General features: G+C 41.8%; 1 protein-coding gene across 3 annotated transcripts in view; it reads right to left on the bottom strand.

The window, feature by feature from the left end:
• Positions 1 to 17830, bottom strand: part of LOC116447885 (serine/threonine-protein kinase TNNI3K) — a 39828-nt gene that overhangs the window by 15947 nt on the left and 6051 nt on the right. For all 3 annotated transcript variants that reach the window (XM_032117605.1, XM_032117606.1, XM_032117607.1), the window contains exons 3-12: positions 16034 to 16119; positions 14419 to 14516; positions 13799 to 13909; positions 9142 to 9240; positions 7568 to 7706; positions 3007 to 3151; positions 2814 to 2918; positions 2060 to 2154; positions 1307 to 1456; positions 101 to 187 (exon numbers count right to left, since the gene is read on the bottom strand). In XM_032117605.1, the coding sequence (XP_031973496.1) occupies positions 101 to 187; positions 1307 to 1456; positions 2060 to 2154; positions 2814 to 2918; positions 3007 to 3151; positions 7568 to 7706; positions 9142 to 9240; positions 13799 to 13909; positions 14419 to 14516; positions 16034 to 16119 (1115 nt within the window). The remainder of the gene's footprint in view (positions 1 to 100; positions 188 to 1306; positions 1457 to 2059; positions 2155 to 2813; positions 2919 to 3006; positions 3152 to 7567; positions 7707 to 9141; positions 9241 to 13798; positions 13910 to 14418; positions 14517 to 16033; positions 16120 to 17830) is intronic.

The following is a 17830-nucleotide window of genomic DNA, read 5'->3' as shown; positions in this document are numbered from 1 at the left end:
ACCCAAAGCTCTCTGACATGGGTGGAGCTTTTCCAGAGATTTCAGCAGTCTTTAGATCAAGCCCTTTGGCTAGAGAATAAAATGATTGCTCAGCCCATACCTCCTCCAGGCTGGGAGTATTCGTTGCAGGGGGATTCATCCTGAGGTCTTTTGTAATGCTTCAGGAGGGTCACAATTGCATCATGACCTGGGAAGGAAAGAGGAAATACATGGATTTGCAGGTAACTCAAAAGACTTTTTTTTTTTTTAATTAATTTATACAAAATCAGGGGATTTTTAAAAAAAATGTACAACATGTCTATAAAATATGCAAAGATGTGGTGATGCTAATCTAAACCTACTGTGATTCTTAATTGTAGAAATGTGGGAAATTTCTGCCAGTAAAAACAAGCATGTTGTTTTCATGAGTCCACCTACTCCTAAAATGCAAGATATGGCAAAGGAAAAACCTGCATTGCAGAAATTCTGCAATGGAAGTTGAAATAGTCTTCAGTGGACCTGACAAGGAAAACCAGAGCCTGTAATCATTCTTTTTGTAGTCCTAACTGGAGAAATTTGTACACCTATTGCTGCAGATGGAAGCTACACTTGCCCCTGTCCCTTGAGAGGCACCAGCTGGCAGTGGGGCCACCTGCTCAGGTGTTTGATACACAAAACTCTGCCTGGCAGCATTTAAAATTCTTTCCTAAACCTTTCCAAGATGAGTTTTCCCTCAGTAATTTAATATGTATTATTTTGCCAATAATCAGGTTTTGAAAAGCCTTGCAAACTCATAGTTTTAATATATTACAGTCACTCTCACAATAAAAGGCACTGCAGGGGAATGTCCCAGAAGTTGCAGACTCAGAAAGATGGAAGCTGCTACCTGTCTGTACATGCAAGACAGTATAACAGGAGCCATGGAAAATGCCTCACTTTGATCCACATTTGCAAGAATTCAAGATTACTGACTGATTCATCCTTCCTCACAATGGTCAGCAATAAAATGGTCAGCAATAAAATGCACATGCCAGAGGAGGAACAGCCCTTGCTGCTCAGGCTGCATGTCTCTTGTTTTAGCAGCACAGAAACACTCCTCTTCTTGAGTTTGTGCTGGATTAAACTGGTGTTTAACAGAGATCTGAGGTGACAAATTCAAGTGCTGGGGTTTATAAGCCTTTGTGCCATTCCCTGGGGAGCAGATGGTGAGAGCTCTGTCTGCAGGCATTGGCAGGTTATTTTGCAGCATTATCTCCTTCCCATGCTGCCCTCTCCTTCCTGCACGGCTTCTGCGGATTTTGTAGCCGAAACTAGAAAATTGAAATACCTTTCTCATAAGCCCACATCAAACAGGTCTGCTCATCCTTTTCTCCACTGGACCTGCTGGGATCACAAGCTACGAGATTCATATCAGCTCCGTTATCCAGCAGGAACTGCACAAGGCGAATATGGCCATGGTAGCAAGCACAGTGCAATCCTGGAACATCAGAGATGTGTGGGGAGCACAACTGTCAGAACATGGCAAAACAACTGCAGCAACAACTGTAAAGTGCAAATTGATTTCCTTGATAAACAAATATATTGTCAAAAAAGTACCTGAGGCGAGAGGTGAAAATTAAACATTAAGGCTGCAAGAACCAATCTATTGCCTCTGCCCAATGTGCCACCATTTATTCTGCCACCTGCAAACCACATTTAACGACTCTGTATGTGAGAAAAAGCAAGTGGAAACAAAGACAGCTCTTTGTAGTGGGGACAGGAAGGTGTGCAGCCCTTCAGATACTATATCCCAGGAGCCTATGTCTTTGCAGAAAAATTTCTAAGGCTACTTAGAAGCCTCACTATGGGAGGAACAGTTTACACCAGGTTTTGTTACTCATATACACCCTGAGGAGCCTGATACATCCTCACTGAAGTCTTATCACTTCTATGCCTCCTGTAAAAATATTTCAAGAAAGCTGTGCTCTGTCTGAAAGGTACTTGGGTGCTGGAATTACCCTGGAAATCCTGATGGTGTATGGCTTCCCAATATTTTGGTGCTGGCATATACCCTCATACACAGTAAGTATGATGATGTTACCTGTGTGCCCATCTCTCCCTTGATGATTGATGCTTACAACATTCTGGTCAAGAAGAAACTTGACAAGTTCTATATTCTTTCCATAAGTGCAAGCACTGCAGAAGCAAAGGGAGTGGTGAGTGCTTATAGTCCATAAAAGAAGTACTTTGGCTAGCCAAAAATTTACAAAGAATTACACAGAGATAAAAATGCAGTAATAAAGGATCTTTAGAAATGTGCAAATGCATGATTAATCCACCAAAGCATATTCATTTTTATTGTTTCAGAAACATTCTAATTATTGCTGAATCACCTAATTTTACACAGTTGTGCAAACAGTCTGTGTTGCAAAGTGCCTCTTAAATAGCCCTTTACAAATTTCCAGCATCCCAACCAAACCATGTTCTGCCACCTGGTTTCTCATTCAGAGTACCTGGCTCCAGCAGACATCCAGGTGGAACAAGCTCTGATCTCAGCTCCCAAACTGGACAAGGAAAGGAACCATCGTCCAACCAGGTGTTGGTGAACCTGATTTTCTTACCTTCCTTGCTCTCACTTCTTCTCTCCCTCTCTCTCTCTTCTCATTCACTGCCTGGTTCTGCCTCTTACTTCATGCCCTGTCATGCATCTCATGACACAAACTCACCCTCCCTGTGTAGCTCCCTGCTGGCTCTGTCCCTCACCTGGCTGCTGGTGAGACATTTGTAATTTTGGGTGTCGTGCCACACGCGTGTGTAAGTGGAGCTCTATTGACAATGGCATTTGAACACCTCACCTGTGGAAAGCTGTTTCACTGAATATATTCTCTTTAGTGAGACTTTCTGTTCCTGAGAGCTGAATTATTTCCTTGACAACTTCAAACTTCCCATTGTAACAGGCACTGAAGAGGAAGCCAGTACAGAGGTGTTAGCAAACGCGGCCTTCCCACGAGCCTCAAACCTGTCAAACAGCTGCTCCGGGGCACTCACAGGTGTAGAGGTGTGTCTCCATAGATATTCACCACGTGGGGCTGCACTTCGAAGCTGCTCTGCAGTAAGAACTTCACAATATCATGGTGCCCAAATCGAGAGCAGAAGTGCAGAGGCACATGATCTTCGTTGTCCTGAGCATTCACTGCCGGTTGACCCAGAAAAAGACCACAGAAAGGATTTTATCCTTAGCACAGTATGTCTGGGATTGTTTGGGATATTTAGTAGAATTTTATGTGTTGTACCCATGCATTTTGAAACCTCCTGGGAAAATATTTGTGGGCATATTTGTTTAAAATTGAAATGTCTGTGACCTTTCGTATATTGAACCCACATTGCTCTGTGTCACCTGCAGTGCACTGTCACGGTGATTTTCTGAACTTGGGGCATAACTGCTTTCTTCCAGCTGCAAACTGATTGAGTGTTTTGATGCAGCTTTCCATGAAGCAATCATGAGTTATAAGTGACCCTTAGAAAGACCAATTTTGAAGCAAAAGTAAGATAATAACAACATCAACAGAACTGGGAACGTCCAGGCAGCACAGAACTGCTGGTATCTACCAGTAGTAGCAAACTGTTCTAAGGGCAATTGCATGGAGTGTCCTTGGAGTATCCTTGATCTGCAGATGGCAATTGTTTCAGACTGCCAGCTATCATGGACCACATCCATGCCAGGGGGCCTTCTGCCTGTTTATGGGATGGGCAATTGCATTCCAGCACCAGAAACGGGAGTGGAGGTACCTTACATGGCTCTTCCTTCATCTATCCTGTAGGGAGTGAAGAAGAGATTGGACAAGGCTCTAGGCAGAGTTCTTTGTTGGTACAGACACCTACAAGTACTGTTTTCATTATCCAAAATAAGTCTTTAGTCAGTTTTAAATGTGTTTATTTGACTCTTGGTGTATTTCTTCCTATGTTCTTCCAGAACAACCTTCTGGAAGGTATGTATGTCCTTCCAGAACAACCATAACCAGTTGATTTTGTAACTGATAGAAATGACAAACCTAGGCTTCTTTGTGCAATATTTAGTTCTTGGTTCAGCCTGGCACCAGGTCTTTGAGGCAGTTTACATAAATGAATAGACTACAAGGGAATAGTTGTCCATTGGAGATGTCCAAACCTGTACTGCCAGGCTTTTCCATGCAACTCTGACAAACACCCCTCAGGAACATCTCCTACAGCTCAGCCTCCTCAGGACAGAGGCCAACCCAATCACATTCTGAGGGTCTGTCTTCTCTTTGATTTTCTGTGAGTATAACAAACAGTGAAAATGAAAATAGATTCCTATTTTAAAACCTTTTTGAAATGATGCTGAATGCTCACAGAAATGGACAGTCCTCTGAAATGTGTGGAACTTACAACTTCCCTTGTGTCTAGTGACAGAGAGCTCCAATGGTGTGTTCTGTTACTGAAATCCACAAACTTCATTAACTGCTCCCATTAACCTTCCCAGCAGTCATGTATATAAGAAGTAAAGAAAAGTAGACTCTTTTCCCTCTCTATTCTAAAATAATTCTTCACTTTATAGCGTCATGTGACATGTTGGCCTTTAGTTTTTATTATGACCTGACATTCTGGTACCATTTCACCAGATCCATTGTGAAGTGCAATAAGTAAGAGTGGAATAAATGTCAAAATTTTATAATGATAAGTATCAGCAATTTAGAACATGTTCCCACAGAATGGCCTGAAGGACATCAGGGGCCTCAGTCTACAACACAACAAGGTGCAGGGTGGAGAAAGGAAGGAACACTCCTTTACTTATCCAGTCAGAAATGCCTGCAAACCATTTCCTTTGCCTCTAGAAGGATCTATAACTAGACCATGGGATAATGGGTTTTGTTTCAATTGGTAGCTTTTTGCTTTCTAAATGAAGCACACCAGATACACTTTGTCTTAAAAAGAAGGAGAATATTGTCTTAAAAAGAAGGAGAAGTTCACATTCAATACAGCAGAAAATCAGTCAAAACATCTTAGAAGAGTGTTATGGAGAAAAAAAATACCATCCTACTGATTCAGGATTTACTCAAGAAGACTACAGAAGAGTTCTTCAAATTGAAATTTTTAAAGTACATTTATATTAAATTAGACCATAGAATGCAACTGTCTGGGCAGTCAGGGACTGAAAACTGAGGTTGCCTTACAAGTAAGCAGGAAAACTGAGCAAATGCCAAATTCTTGTCTGGAAAAAAAAAGAATTCTGCAGAAATCATTCTTAACACTGAGACATGACATTGGTAGAAAGTAACAGGTGAAACCATCACTGTAAACGAATAAATGGAAAAAAGGACAGTGCAGGAAAGTGCTTGAAAGAGCTTATGGGATTTCTGAAAATACAGAGGTTACTTAGTTCTTCCCCAGAGTGTTTATGCTAAAAGAAATTATGGGATTGGCATCTGGAGAACCAGCCACACTTGTAACACTGGGTTTATACATGGGCCACATGTAGAACATGAACCTTTGTGATGACACATATATAAGCAGCACATTTCTTTTACATGCTTTTCTTATAATTTGTGGTTGGGCCGGAGAAGGATTTTGGCGATTGTTAGGCTGCAAATATTCTTACTTTCAGCAGCATTCTGACCTTTTCAGCCCGATTCAGTGGTCACTGCTTGTTTTCAGTCACTGTGGTTTTGGGCTGACTAGCGAGTCACATTATGTTAAAAGAAATAGTTCAAGTTTGTGACCCCAATTACTGATCTGCACTGAACAGTGCCAAATTTATTCAGGTTCTTTCCCCAAATCCTTTCATTCCTGGGCTCTAAAGACTTGTTCCTCCACTGCTGCATTTATAGCAAGTTTCAAAGTGTGCTACTTTAAGAGCAAAAGGCTTCCCGCTTCCAGTCTCCCTTTTCTTTTTTCTGTGCTGAAGATTCTGAGTTTAAAGAAAAGGACCTGAAATGGTGCCCCAGATTCTTTCCTTTTGGAATAAAGTCTCTAATGCAGAGCAAACCTCCCACTGCCTTGTCATGATGAGAGAATGTCTCTTTTTTCCCCCCTTTATTATAATTATATCGGCTCAGTGCACACACATCGAGGCTGAAACACCCTGAGCTCGCTACTGAAAACAGCATGCACAGACCTGACCGTGCTGCTTCCCTCCATGCTTTTTTCCTGCATGAGGAGGATGTGTGATTGCTGGCAAGACTCACAGAGAACATGGTAAATTGATGTATTAAAGATCAGTACATTTCCAAGCAATGTACTGTTCCTTTCCAAAAACCATCTCTGTCCCTTACTCTGAGGATAAGAAATTAATTTCTAAATAATTTGAACTTTGCTCAGTATTTCACAGAATCATAGAATGGCCTGGGTTGGAAGGGACCTTGACCTTTAAGGTCCCTTCCCATGGGCAGGGACAACTTCCACTGTCCCAGGCTGCTTCAAACCCTGTCCAATCTGGCCTTGGACACTTCCAAGGATGGGGCAGCCACAGATTCTCTGGGCGCCCTGTTCCAGGGTCTCACCACCTACACAGGGAAGAATTTTTTTCCGGTGTTTAATCTAACCCTGCCCTCTGTCAGTGTGAAGCCATTCCCCTTGTCCTGTCACTCCAGGCCCTTGTAAATAGTCTCTCTCCATCTTTCTTTAGGGCTACCTTCAGGTACAGGTAAGAATCTCTGCATTAATAATCACAATATGCATAAAATGTGACCTCTAAGTTACAACATTTGTGTGCCTTTGTGGGATGTGTCAGCAGTATGCACGGCCACACTGACACAGGAGTCACAGCAAAGCAAGAGTAAGGCTGCAGTGTGGCACATTTTGTGCCTTCAGCGTTACTGAAACAGCAAAAGGAGGGGGAACAGAGCAAGAGTAAGAACCCAGCAGAACCACCAGCTGCACACTGACATTAGTCGCAGGAGAAACTCTTCTGAGTTGCGACACAGGCGGAGTATAAGCAATGAAACGCAAAGTCACAGCCGAGTGACATCGCTGTGAGGCCAGCTGGGCAAGGAACACCCCAACCCACAGAACACCCAGAGTGTGCTCAGACACCTCTGTGCAGCCCACCACGTTTTCACACAGGCACTTTCTCTGACAGAAAATGGCCCACAGTGAAGAGTAGGAAGCTTGTGGAGCGTAATAAATCATGTGCTAAAAAATCTCCTTTTCTGTGGAATTTCGACTTCCGTATGAATTATTTTAAATTATTTGCTGCATAATTTCAACTTAAAACCCTTCTCCTGTACCTCATTCTCTAGTTCTCTGTGCATTTAAGTCACTTTGACTACAAATACTCACCACATGGCCACATGTTCCCTGCCTGGATAAATGTCTAAATAATGAGCCACCTCTGCATGTGAAACTTAATTTTGTTTTCTGCCCTATCTAACATCTGTTAGATGTTTTTCACCTCTAACTTATTACTGAAAATAGAGTAAATGAGAGATGACAAACCAGCATACTTAAGTGAGGAAAAGTCTCCAGCTGCCCTTTTCTTGTTTCAGTTGTCCAAAGATGATACATGCACACACACAAATAGTATGTGTTAGGAAGCTAAGATTCTGTCTACAAAACACAATGCTAAGGATGATTTTTAAATATCTTTTCTTACCATCAGCTTTGCTTCCCTCTTCCATCAAAAGCTTTGTGATGTTAAGAAAGCCTTTGGCAGCAGCCAGATGGAGAGGTCTGTCCCCAACTTCACCACTCACATTCACATCAGCTCCGAACTTCAGTAAGAGGTGGGTTACCTAAATATTTAATTAAGGTTAATTAAAATATCACATGAAAATAAAACTTTGAGAACATCAGATCCAGTATTGCATTGGGTAATACTATATGTGAGCATCTCTGTAAAGTTAAAACAGGGAGAAGAGATTCAATAGAAAACTAATTTTTAAGTTACATGTCTGTAAAAATATTAAAATTCTCAAAAGCAAGCTCACATTCATTCTCAAAAACGTTCTCTATGGTGAAGGGTCACCAGACATGTTTGAATGACCAATCAGCATAATAAAGCAACACTCTCAAAGTCCCCACGAGCCAGAGCTGTGGCTCCTGTCTGATAGGTCTCTTCTCCCAGAGCCCCACAGGAGCTTTCAGCACCATCTCACAGGACTGTGACTGCTTGTTCTGAAGTGGCTTGTGGCAAATGAGCGAGCTAATCTCTCAGCCCCTACAGCAGCAGTTTCTTCTGGATGATGAGGTGCACAGACATGAAAGCAGCACCTCAGGTCCCTGGCTCACTCACACCCTTGCTCTCACCCAGCTGCAGGGCAGAGCACTCCAATCATCTGGACTTGCTGCTTTCAAAAGCTCTCCCTAGACAGCTCCTCCATGCACTCGAAGTAACACTTCACTGGAGTGGAAAAGACACCGTTCAAAGTCATCCTTTGAAACTTTGAACACCCCAGAACACAAGGCTTCAGCCAGAGAAAGACACAGAGAATACTTGCATAAACCAAACAGGCCCATTATCACAGTTCACATAATAAAAGGGCTGCTCAGGGCTAATACTGGGCTGTGGATTAGCCATGTGTCAATTGTACTGTCCAAATATACAGAAGAAAGAGAGTTGAGGGGCTCAGTGTCAGCTTTGGTCAGAACTCCAGACTGTGTTTCAGTCAGCCTGTGATCTGTGTGAATGGAGAAAGCTCAGCTGCACCGATCATGTGCACAGCACTTCAGGGAAAATCCTGCTCGCTGAATGATCATTTTTTCCCACTAAGTGAAAAGTTTGTGGATTCCAAGGAAAGCCAATAGAATTGCCGTTAAATTATTACTGGAAAGTGATGTTCACTTCCTCGAGAGGTTTGGAAAGCACAGACACATTCCCCAGGCAATCTCTGACATGGGATGAATGAACAGCAGATGAAAAGTGCCTCTAGGCCCAAGCCTGCTTATCAAAGCCCGCTAAAGAACCCTTTGTTTCAAGAGGTCTCAAGGGGAAAACTCCATGTTTTGCTGGGGTCTAGTACAGAGGACAGAAGTGTAGAAATTTCCTGTTGATTTTCAGACTCTTAGGGCAAGCAGAGATGTGTAGTTATACACATCTCTGAGTGTAATTTCAGTATATGAGGTTTTTGCATGGAAGGACCCTCTGGAACGTAAAGCAGAACCATCTAACACTAAACCTACAGGTGACTTGGTTCCCCTGCCCAGGGGTCTGAATCTGCCCTCAGTTACCTGCTCATGGCCATAATATGCAGCAATATGCAGGGGGGTGAAGAACACTGCATCCTGCACGTTCACATAGGCTCCGTGCTGCAGCAGAATATCCACAGCCTGCAAGGAAACCAACATGACATTCCAGTTAGAAGCAATATATATATATATTATATGTGCTCAGCTGATAAAACAGGACTTTGAAACCTCATGCCTCCAATTTTAAAAAGTCAGCCCCAAACAAGTTATAATGGTGCAGAGCTGTGTACAGCATGTAAAAGTGATTAACTTACAGTACTTGAACTGAACACTGAATGTCACTGATGCTTTATAAATAAGCCTGAAAATCAGTGTGCTGGTAAAAAACCTGATGTACGAAGTAAGAGGCACAGAAATGGCTATGTGGATGTTCTCAGAACAACCTTAATTTTCTTTTAGCCATTATGAACAAAGAGCTGTAAACATATCACAGCTTTTAGAAGTGAAAAAGGGACACAAAATGAAAGATCCTTTTAAATTTAAATGTGTGAAGGTAAATCCTCAAACATGGAAGCATTTCTTTGTATTTTAGAAGATAATAGTTATTTGGCTTCAGTAAATAACCCTAAGTGTTTTCTTTCAAATTTCTACTTTTTTTTGGTCCTTCAGGAGGCCCATGTATTTCTGGAAAGCTATGAACTCTCAAGAAAAATCTTGCTGCACAGCTGTCAAAATAGAAGCCTGAATGAAACCACTTTGGGTTCTACACTGAAGCCTGAGGGCTGCTCGTTTTTCTGAAGCACGAGGGAGTCTTTGGGCACATGAAGGGCTTGGGCTGGGGATTACTCCAGAAGTTCTACATATCCTTTTGATGGATGCAAATTTTTGCATGTCATGATGATGAAAGACACTGGACCATGAATCACCACAGCACAGTGAAGAACTGGGACTAACAAGGGTGCGGAAGTGGCCAGCTCCTGTACTACACCGTTCCTACCGGAGCCTGCCCGTGACGAGCCCCTGGAGGACGCCAGCCAGTGTCAGCTGCAGCGATGCAGAAGTCTGTCACCTGCCCTCTAGGCTGAGACCCCCCAAATCATGTCACACGTGCAACAACAAGGGCAGTCAGTTCAATCCATGTCACTCCCAAGTGCTCTGAGAACACAAATTGTTCCCAAGCAACATCAGTGTACAGGGATTGTTTCTTTACACAGTTTGAATTATTTTTTTCCGTGTGATGGCCTGAAGATATTTTCTGCATAAAGTCTGTGCCTGACATATGTAAATGTGTCCATTTCCCATTAGTTTTAACCATTTTTCTATGGCATCAGCTGTAACTTCCCTTGGAGGCAGCACTGCAGGGCCAGGTCTGACTATTCCCATGGGTGGAGGTTCTGCGTCATCCCTGGAATGCTCTCAGTGCTGCATCACTCTCATTGTGATCCCCTCATCCTCTTTATATACAGTCAGAATTTCCCTTGCTAAATGTCACATGTGTTGACATCCTTTTGCTGTGAATCCTTTTGCTGCAGATCTCAAAAAAGCGTTTGACTACATAATAAAAATCTTAAGAAAGATCCCCTGAGATCGCTGGAGAAGCTGCTGGCTCTTCTATCAACCAAAGGACAGCTCAGCAGCAGGCACCCACTGGATGGGTGGGAACGTGTTCAGGTAGTAAATAAAGGACACACTCAGTTATTTAGTTAACACAGCTGGCTGGTTAACAAACAACTGATTCCCTCCACTGTCTTTCCCGTGTCTGGCCGATTTTCAATATCTTGGTGGGTCAGAGGTGGAAACATAGAGCCAGCTAGCCAGGGATTTAAAATGGCTTTGAAGTGATTCATCTAAGACATTTTTCAGCAAACTTCCATGATAAAACCACTATGAAGTTGTAGCTGTTTTCTCTGAAAAGAGATGTTCGGGCCTGTAGCTTTTACATGAATATGACTGAAATGTCTTTGGATCAGCTTGATTTTAATTTAGCCATGAACTGTGAGGCTGCAACACATTCAGAGATACGACCACAACTCCAATTATCCTTAATCTCTTTGGGAGCTGGAATTCAAAATTTAGATTAATCTAGAAGCTTTCAAGGTGGATCTTCAAGATGAAAAAACTGTGTTGAGTGATGTGAATCCATCTCTGATGATGAACATAAAATTAGATGGGTTTTGACACATTTTCCAGGCTGTAGCAATGGCAGCCATGCTTGCTGCTTTGTGATCTCCTGATAAATAGAATTCTGTGTGCTGTACTAAGCAAACTCCACTCAAGTGTAAATTATGAGAGGGGTACAGAGACAGGCTCGATAATTTCTCAGACAAGACATCTTTCTAGGAAAGAAAAAAGGAGTCTTAGAAAGCACTGAAAGCTGTCATAGGCATCACAAGTAGGAGGGTATGCTGGAGGGATGTGCAAGGATAGAAATACTTCAGAAACCAAGGAGAAAAAAAAAAAAATCCTCAGGAGACAGACTGTGAGTGAAGGTGAAGCTCGTAACCCAGGGGACATTCCCAAGCTGCAGAGAAAGAAGCTGGATGGGCTGGTCAAAGGCAGCCAGCAGCATCCCAGTGAGGTTCATGCCATCCTGAAAAACAAGGGGAACTAATACTTCCCTTTTCCTCATACAACCAATTTTTATTTCAAAACAATACTTTGAATTATTTGTACAATAGTCTTTGTAATTTCTCTTAAAATTCTCTTTAAAAAGTTTTATTCAGAAATTTTTGAACAGTCAAGTCAAATGATATTCACTTCAAAGACAATTAATTAAGTCACTCTGAAGTTCAGAAGGAGCCAACAAAAAACCCCATGAGACAGACATAAGGACCTTATGTTTTGGACAAGGGCAAGGGATAAAAGCTCATCTAAGAAAACTAGATCAGCGATTATTGATATTTTAGCAGGTAAAATTTAAATGAGAAGACAATTTCAGCAATTAAGGCCTTTGCACAGTGCCAGCCTCCATACAGCCTTACACTGAAATATCTACAGAATCTCTAAGAAGATTCTTCCCTTTTCTCTAACAGATCCTTGGCACACATACACTCATAGCTCAGACCCTCAGGTGTGCAGGTACAGAAACTGAGTGGCACTGGTTCATCCTGCCTGTGACCCTCCATCCAGCTCATGCATCTGCAGGTGTTGCAGTCTCAGAGTGAAAACTTTAATTTATATGAAATAGAAAAGACAGAAAGACACTGGCTTTCCAAGGTGCTAATATTGGACAGCACGTAAATGTGGAAGAGGTCCGTGCATTATTTATTCAGCAATGACTTCCCTAGACTGGAAACATTTCACGTTTTCAAAATAACAGTCTTAGTGAGAGGTTTATTGAACTTATTTGCTGATTTTCTAATATGTTTGTAATTTTATTTTATAATTTTTCATTAATTTTTTTTACCTTACAGGTTTTTAAAATTTATTTTTTAATTTTTCATTAATTTTTCATTCTTCTCATTGAGAACTGCAATTTCCATTAACAGTCAAAATCAGCAAACAGCATATTTTTGGTGAAGTACAATACAGCCCTAAGTCATAGAGAACATGCCTACTGGCTCAAATGAGCGGCAACATCCCATTGATGCTGATGGCCTCATCCCAGAGAGTGGGTTCAGAGGTTTCAGGTCTGGTAATGCAGAAAAGCCAAAGACTGACTGTTTGGGGAAGTGGGAAAAAAAAGCATTTTTTTCTCAGTTCTACCTTTCTTCTAAATATAGTCAGTAATCTCCTGCAGTAAAAAACTATGTTGCATAGACAGGGATATATACCTCTGCTATTTATTTAATGCTATAAAAAATTATTTACCTTATTTGAATCAGGAAGACAACCAAAAATCAATTTCCTCTTTCTTAAACCTATTGTATTTATAAGGGGGGTTGAAAAAATGATTCCATATTGTCATGAATATTAATGAATTGTGGACAAAACAAGCTACTTTATCTAGCAGAGGAACTTCTAAGCTGACTGAAAATTTCACAACTATATAAAGAAGGAAAGCAAGAGCTTGGACTATAAATCCTTGGTTCCAAGAGCAGCAGATGAACCAAATGAGTTATATAGAGTCCCACTTCATTTATGGAGGTGCTTCTGATACAGAGCTGATCATTCCCAAGGTAGATATAAGGAACTTTTCAAAACTACTTACAGTTTATTTTTTATTGAGTTAATGGACTCATCCTTGTTGGGTTGTGAGCACCCTAATTTGCCCATAACCTCAGCAGGGTCTTGGGACGTGGGAGCAACAGCAGGTCCGCCTTTGGTATTTACAGCAAAAGGCCCAGACATTTTAAAAATTACTTGGAACCCCAGAGTGCTCAGAGAAAAGCAGTTTGCACTGTCCACAGAGGAGACATTAAATACCTGTGAATGAGACCCTCCCAGAGGCAGGGCTCAGGGTAACAGCTCCACCATCAGCCTGCACAGAACTATTAGAATCAAAGAATCATCAAGGTTGGAAAAGACCTCCAAGACCTATCATGTCCAACCTTTGATCTGTGTCCTTTGTGCATGTTTGTTCAATGCAAAAATACATGCACAGATTAATTTTCCCAAAATGCAGAAAAAAATCCAGTAAAATCTAGCTGTACTTAACCAGTTCTGAGTTTTGTTTTGGAAGACATCAGTGTAAAACAGAATGACCTGCCAATGTTAGCACTCACCTGTTTCAGTCCTGTGCAGCAAAAGAGAGACATACCTTGTGGTGGCCGGCGATGGTGGCGACGTGCAGGGCCGTCAGTGCTCCGTACCCAACCTGCTGGATGTCAGCCCCGCCATGCAGCAGCGCTGTGAGCAGCTCCACATTGTCCTAAAAGCCATGGATTTAACCCATATCATTCCTGGGACACAGCTCTCACAGCTGAAGGGAGCAGCCCCACCCTTGGCCTCTCCAGCTGTGACACCACTGGCCTTGATGGAGAGGGACCAGCCGTGGTCCAGGGGCTCAGGGTGCAAGGAGAGGCTGGGGGAAGGTTTGTCCCAGGCACCAGACATCTCTCTTTTGCTGTACTAAAGCCTGTGTGTTAGAAAAGTCTCTATCCTGATTTTATGGCGGCACTGGACAACTCCTCTGTCTTGAGTTGCATTGAATGTCTGCATCAGTAATTCCAAAGCAATATCCTACCCCGTGGATGACATTGCAAAAGCACATGCTGTTTCCTGTGCATGGGCTCCTAAAAAGGCATTTTCCTATGCACCACAATTGTGAAATTTACATTTTCACCAGAAATAATGACTAGAGAGCTCATCTAGACAGTTCAGACAAATCAGTTGCTCAGTTCTGATTTCCTGTCATCAATTCTATTTAAAATCATTTACCTTATAAGCTGCCAAGTGCAGAGCTGTAAATCCATTTCTCGTTAGTCGGGATGGGCGCAGCCCTTTCAGCATGAGAGTTCTGATGTGTGATTTGTTGCCTTTAGAGAGAAAAGTGGAAAAAAAAAGGAAGTTAAAGGAAAGAACATGCAGATGAGGTAAGAAGCTCCTGTGTGAGTTTGAAAGCAGAGAAATAGGTATCTCGACTGCTGACCTGAGGCAAGTAATAAAATACATCTTTTGAAACCTTGAAATGATGAGGCTGATGGAAATATCTCATTGGCCAGGACAATTGGAAGTCTGGCCACATACCAGCTCACTGTTTGTTCACACTTTAATGAGGATTTAGCTGAACTGCTAGAGAAGCAAACTCCTCCTTTAACATCCAGACCATGCTGCAAAGAGCTCCATGAACCAGAAGGTGCTTCTGGAACCTCTGGTTCCTCAGTCTCTGAGCTCCTTTGCCATCTCACAACTGGAGCACTGCTCTCCCTACGCAGGACAACCTCACAGGGACAGTCATTTTGGGGAGTGCTAATGTAGGTCCACACAGGCAAGTAGCTTTGCTCTGACCTTTTTGATGCATGGTGAATACATAAATAAATTCAATAAATTCATCTGCCTTCTGAATAGTTGTGGCAGTAACCAAGGACAATGTCAGCTCTAGTAGCTCTTTGGCCTCCTCCAAGTGTTCACATAACTAATAATTCGTGTGTGCTTTCTTCCTCTCAGCTACCCCAACTGCTCTAATGTTCCCATGCATTGATGCCATCTTTGGATAGGCTCTTGCATTCGAAAGTGGCAAGTGAAGATCCACTCGGTTTTCAGCAGTGCAGGATCAGGTGGTTCCACGTGGTGAACATCTAACAAAGATTGATAAAATCACTTATGCATGTCATTAGTCAGTACTTCGCAGAGCTGAAACCTCAGGGTAAAAGTCTCTTTGCCTCTCTTAGCCAATTTCTGCTGAAAACTGTATAACAAGAGCAAAGCAAGTGCATGAACTAATGACTTGGTGTGGATAACAGAGCAGCTGTGTGGATCCAAGTGGAAAATCCCACCATTAGTACGTTTTTATGAGCATCCCAGAACACATCTTGCCCTCTTCTCCTGTGTATTCTGATCTCCTATCTGCCAAAGCCCTATCAGCTGATGTTTGTCACTAAAGCATTTCAGTTATTCTTCTTTTAATCAATGTGAAATAAAATACAGGTATTTTCATTACACTAGAAAAACTGGTGGTTTAAGTATGGCAAAGTGCTGCTCCAACAATGTCCCTGTCCTGGAGCTTGAGCCATGGACAGAATCCAGAAATGTGGAGCCATGCTCCGTAATGAGTGTAGATTAACGAATGGATATAGAAGCAATTTTGAATGAGTTGAACCCCTGTAGTAAATCACACTGCATCATCAACCAGAACTTTTGTCAGACTGAAGAATCAGCTGTTATGGGGCTCTTTGTAACTCAGTGCAGCCCTCTGGCAGTGCAGCTTAGAGTGAGGCTGAGAGCTGCTTCTCCATCTGAGAAGTTCCCTGAAAACACAGTCCTCCTGACACTTCCAGCCAGAAGAAATCAGTAATTGTCCCCAGTGTCTCACCACGCTGTTGCAGACACCTACCCCCACACACACAGCACAGGTGGAGCAGCGAGAGCCCGTTCTCCGTGCGGTAATTCAGATTGACTTTGCAGAAGGCTTCATCAGAGCTGAAAAGGGGATTTTACAGATGATTACTTCTTTCATCTTTCAGCACAGCTTCTTGCATGTGGGAAACATTTAAAAGAAAAATCTCAATGTAATTTTTTTGAGACACAAGGCTGAATTTATACCCAGGTTACAGTCTGTAAATCTAGAAATACTTTACTACTATCAGGTTGAGTGGTCCAGATTTATCGTTTTCTGAGAAATCCTGCTATGCAATCACAATATATACATTCAAAATGTATCTAAATTAGGGGAAATAAGAGGAAGGACTCTTTAAAAATATAAATAATCCATACAAACTCAGCTTCTCTTGTAATGCAGTAATAATTAAGAAGTATTTTTTAAATGTGTGTATTGATTCTAAAATGGTGAGTACGGCATGCATGGAGCAGGGACCATCTTGCTAAGTGAAAAGAATAATCAGGAAAAGCCTATAAAACATGAGTTTATACTCCCCAAATGGGATCACAGGGACAGTGATCACTGTGCTCGCTTACAAGTTGTTAAATGAAATGGTACTTGGACATTTTAGCTTTTGTCATCAAGCCTTGTAGGTTTCCTTCAGCACAGACTGATTTGTTACTGATCCATCAAACACTCTAAGTAATTACAGTTATTGAAAACTAAATAGACCTATAGTTAATATTTCTTTGGAGAATCTTGATTTTGGCCTGCCCATAGAAGTTTGGGATTTTCCATTCCGTATCAGCACATCCATGACCCTGATTTTGCAGGGTTTGTGTAACTATAAACCCACCCTGAGGGAGGAGCAACCATTAAATATATTTAACAAGGTTACAATAAAAAGTAATGTTTCAGTACTTTTCTCTAATTTTAAAATACAAACTTATGCTGAGCTCCCCTTAGCAAGATGACCCATTAAGAAAGGGGACACTTGGGGTTTTCTTTCAATAAATATTTCAATAATTTATTCTTTAAATAGAATTTAAAAGGCAGACAAAGATGGAGACTTGTCTTTACTTCTGTTTTGTCAGTTAAGTCTATGCTCTAACCTACTTGTTCATTGTATATCATCACTCTGAAGCTGGACTAAAACCTGTGTTTCCATATTGGGCGTTTTATGATGTGCAGAAACAGTGCATGATTTGAAAAGGATAAAACCAGAGTATAACAGTTACTGTTTATGCAAAAAATGGACTTATTTGCCAAAACTGTGTGCTTCAGAGAGAATGATTCCACAATCAGTCTAGATTCTCATATGCATTCCTTAGAAGGGTTTCACATGCCAGGGGAGCTCATTTTTTGATGTCTTATATTAAAACCACTTCGGTAAGGAACATTTTTTTCCCCCATGGGTGAGGGCAACTTTTGGAAACTAAATCACTGGCTGATTCTTAAAGCCTGACCTACAAAGAAAAGCCTTCCCACTGCACTGTCCTCAGGATGATCAGTTCCCCCTGCTATGGAGAGAGGAGCAAGGCTCTGTAGCTGAAGAGATTTGCTAACACTGAAGCTTACCTGGGCTGGTCCGACAGACTGAGCTGAGCTGCCAGAGCCCTGCTAACCTTGAAGGGAGTTTTAATTTCTTCTTATGCTTAGTGCAGGGAGTTAGCACTTCCACCATATACTCCCTTGTCTTGATTATCTAAAATAAAGAGTACCCCGGCTCCAATTTGTAAAAATTATCAATTTTACTACTAAACAGGATTAAAATGAGGAAAGTAATTAACTGAAGCATAACCGAAGTAGTCA

The sequence above is a fragment of the Corvus moneduloides genome, chromosome 9 (genome assembly GCF_009650955.1).
Source record: "Corvus moneduloides isolate bCorMon1 chromosome 9, bCorMon1.pri, whole genome shotgun sequence".
In the NCBI taxonomy this organism is placed as follows: domain Eukaryota; kingdom Metazoa; phylum Chordata; class Aves; order Passeriformes; family Corvidae; genus Corvus; species Corvus moneduloides.
The sequence above is the reverse complement of the archived record's forward strand: the minus strand, read 5'-3'. Positions and strand labels throughout refer to the sequence as shown.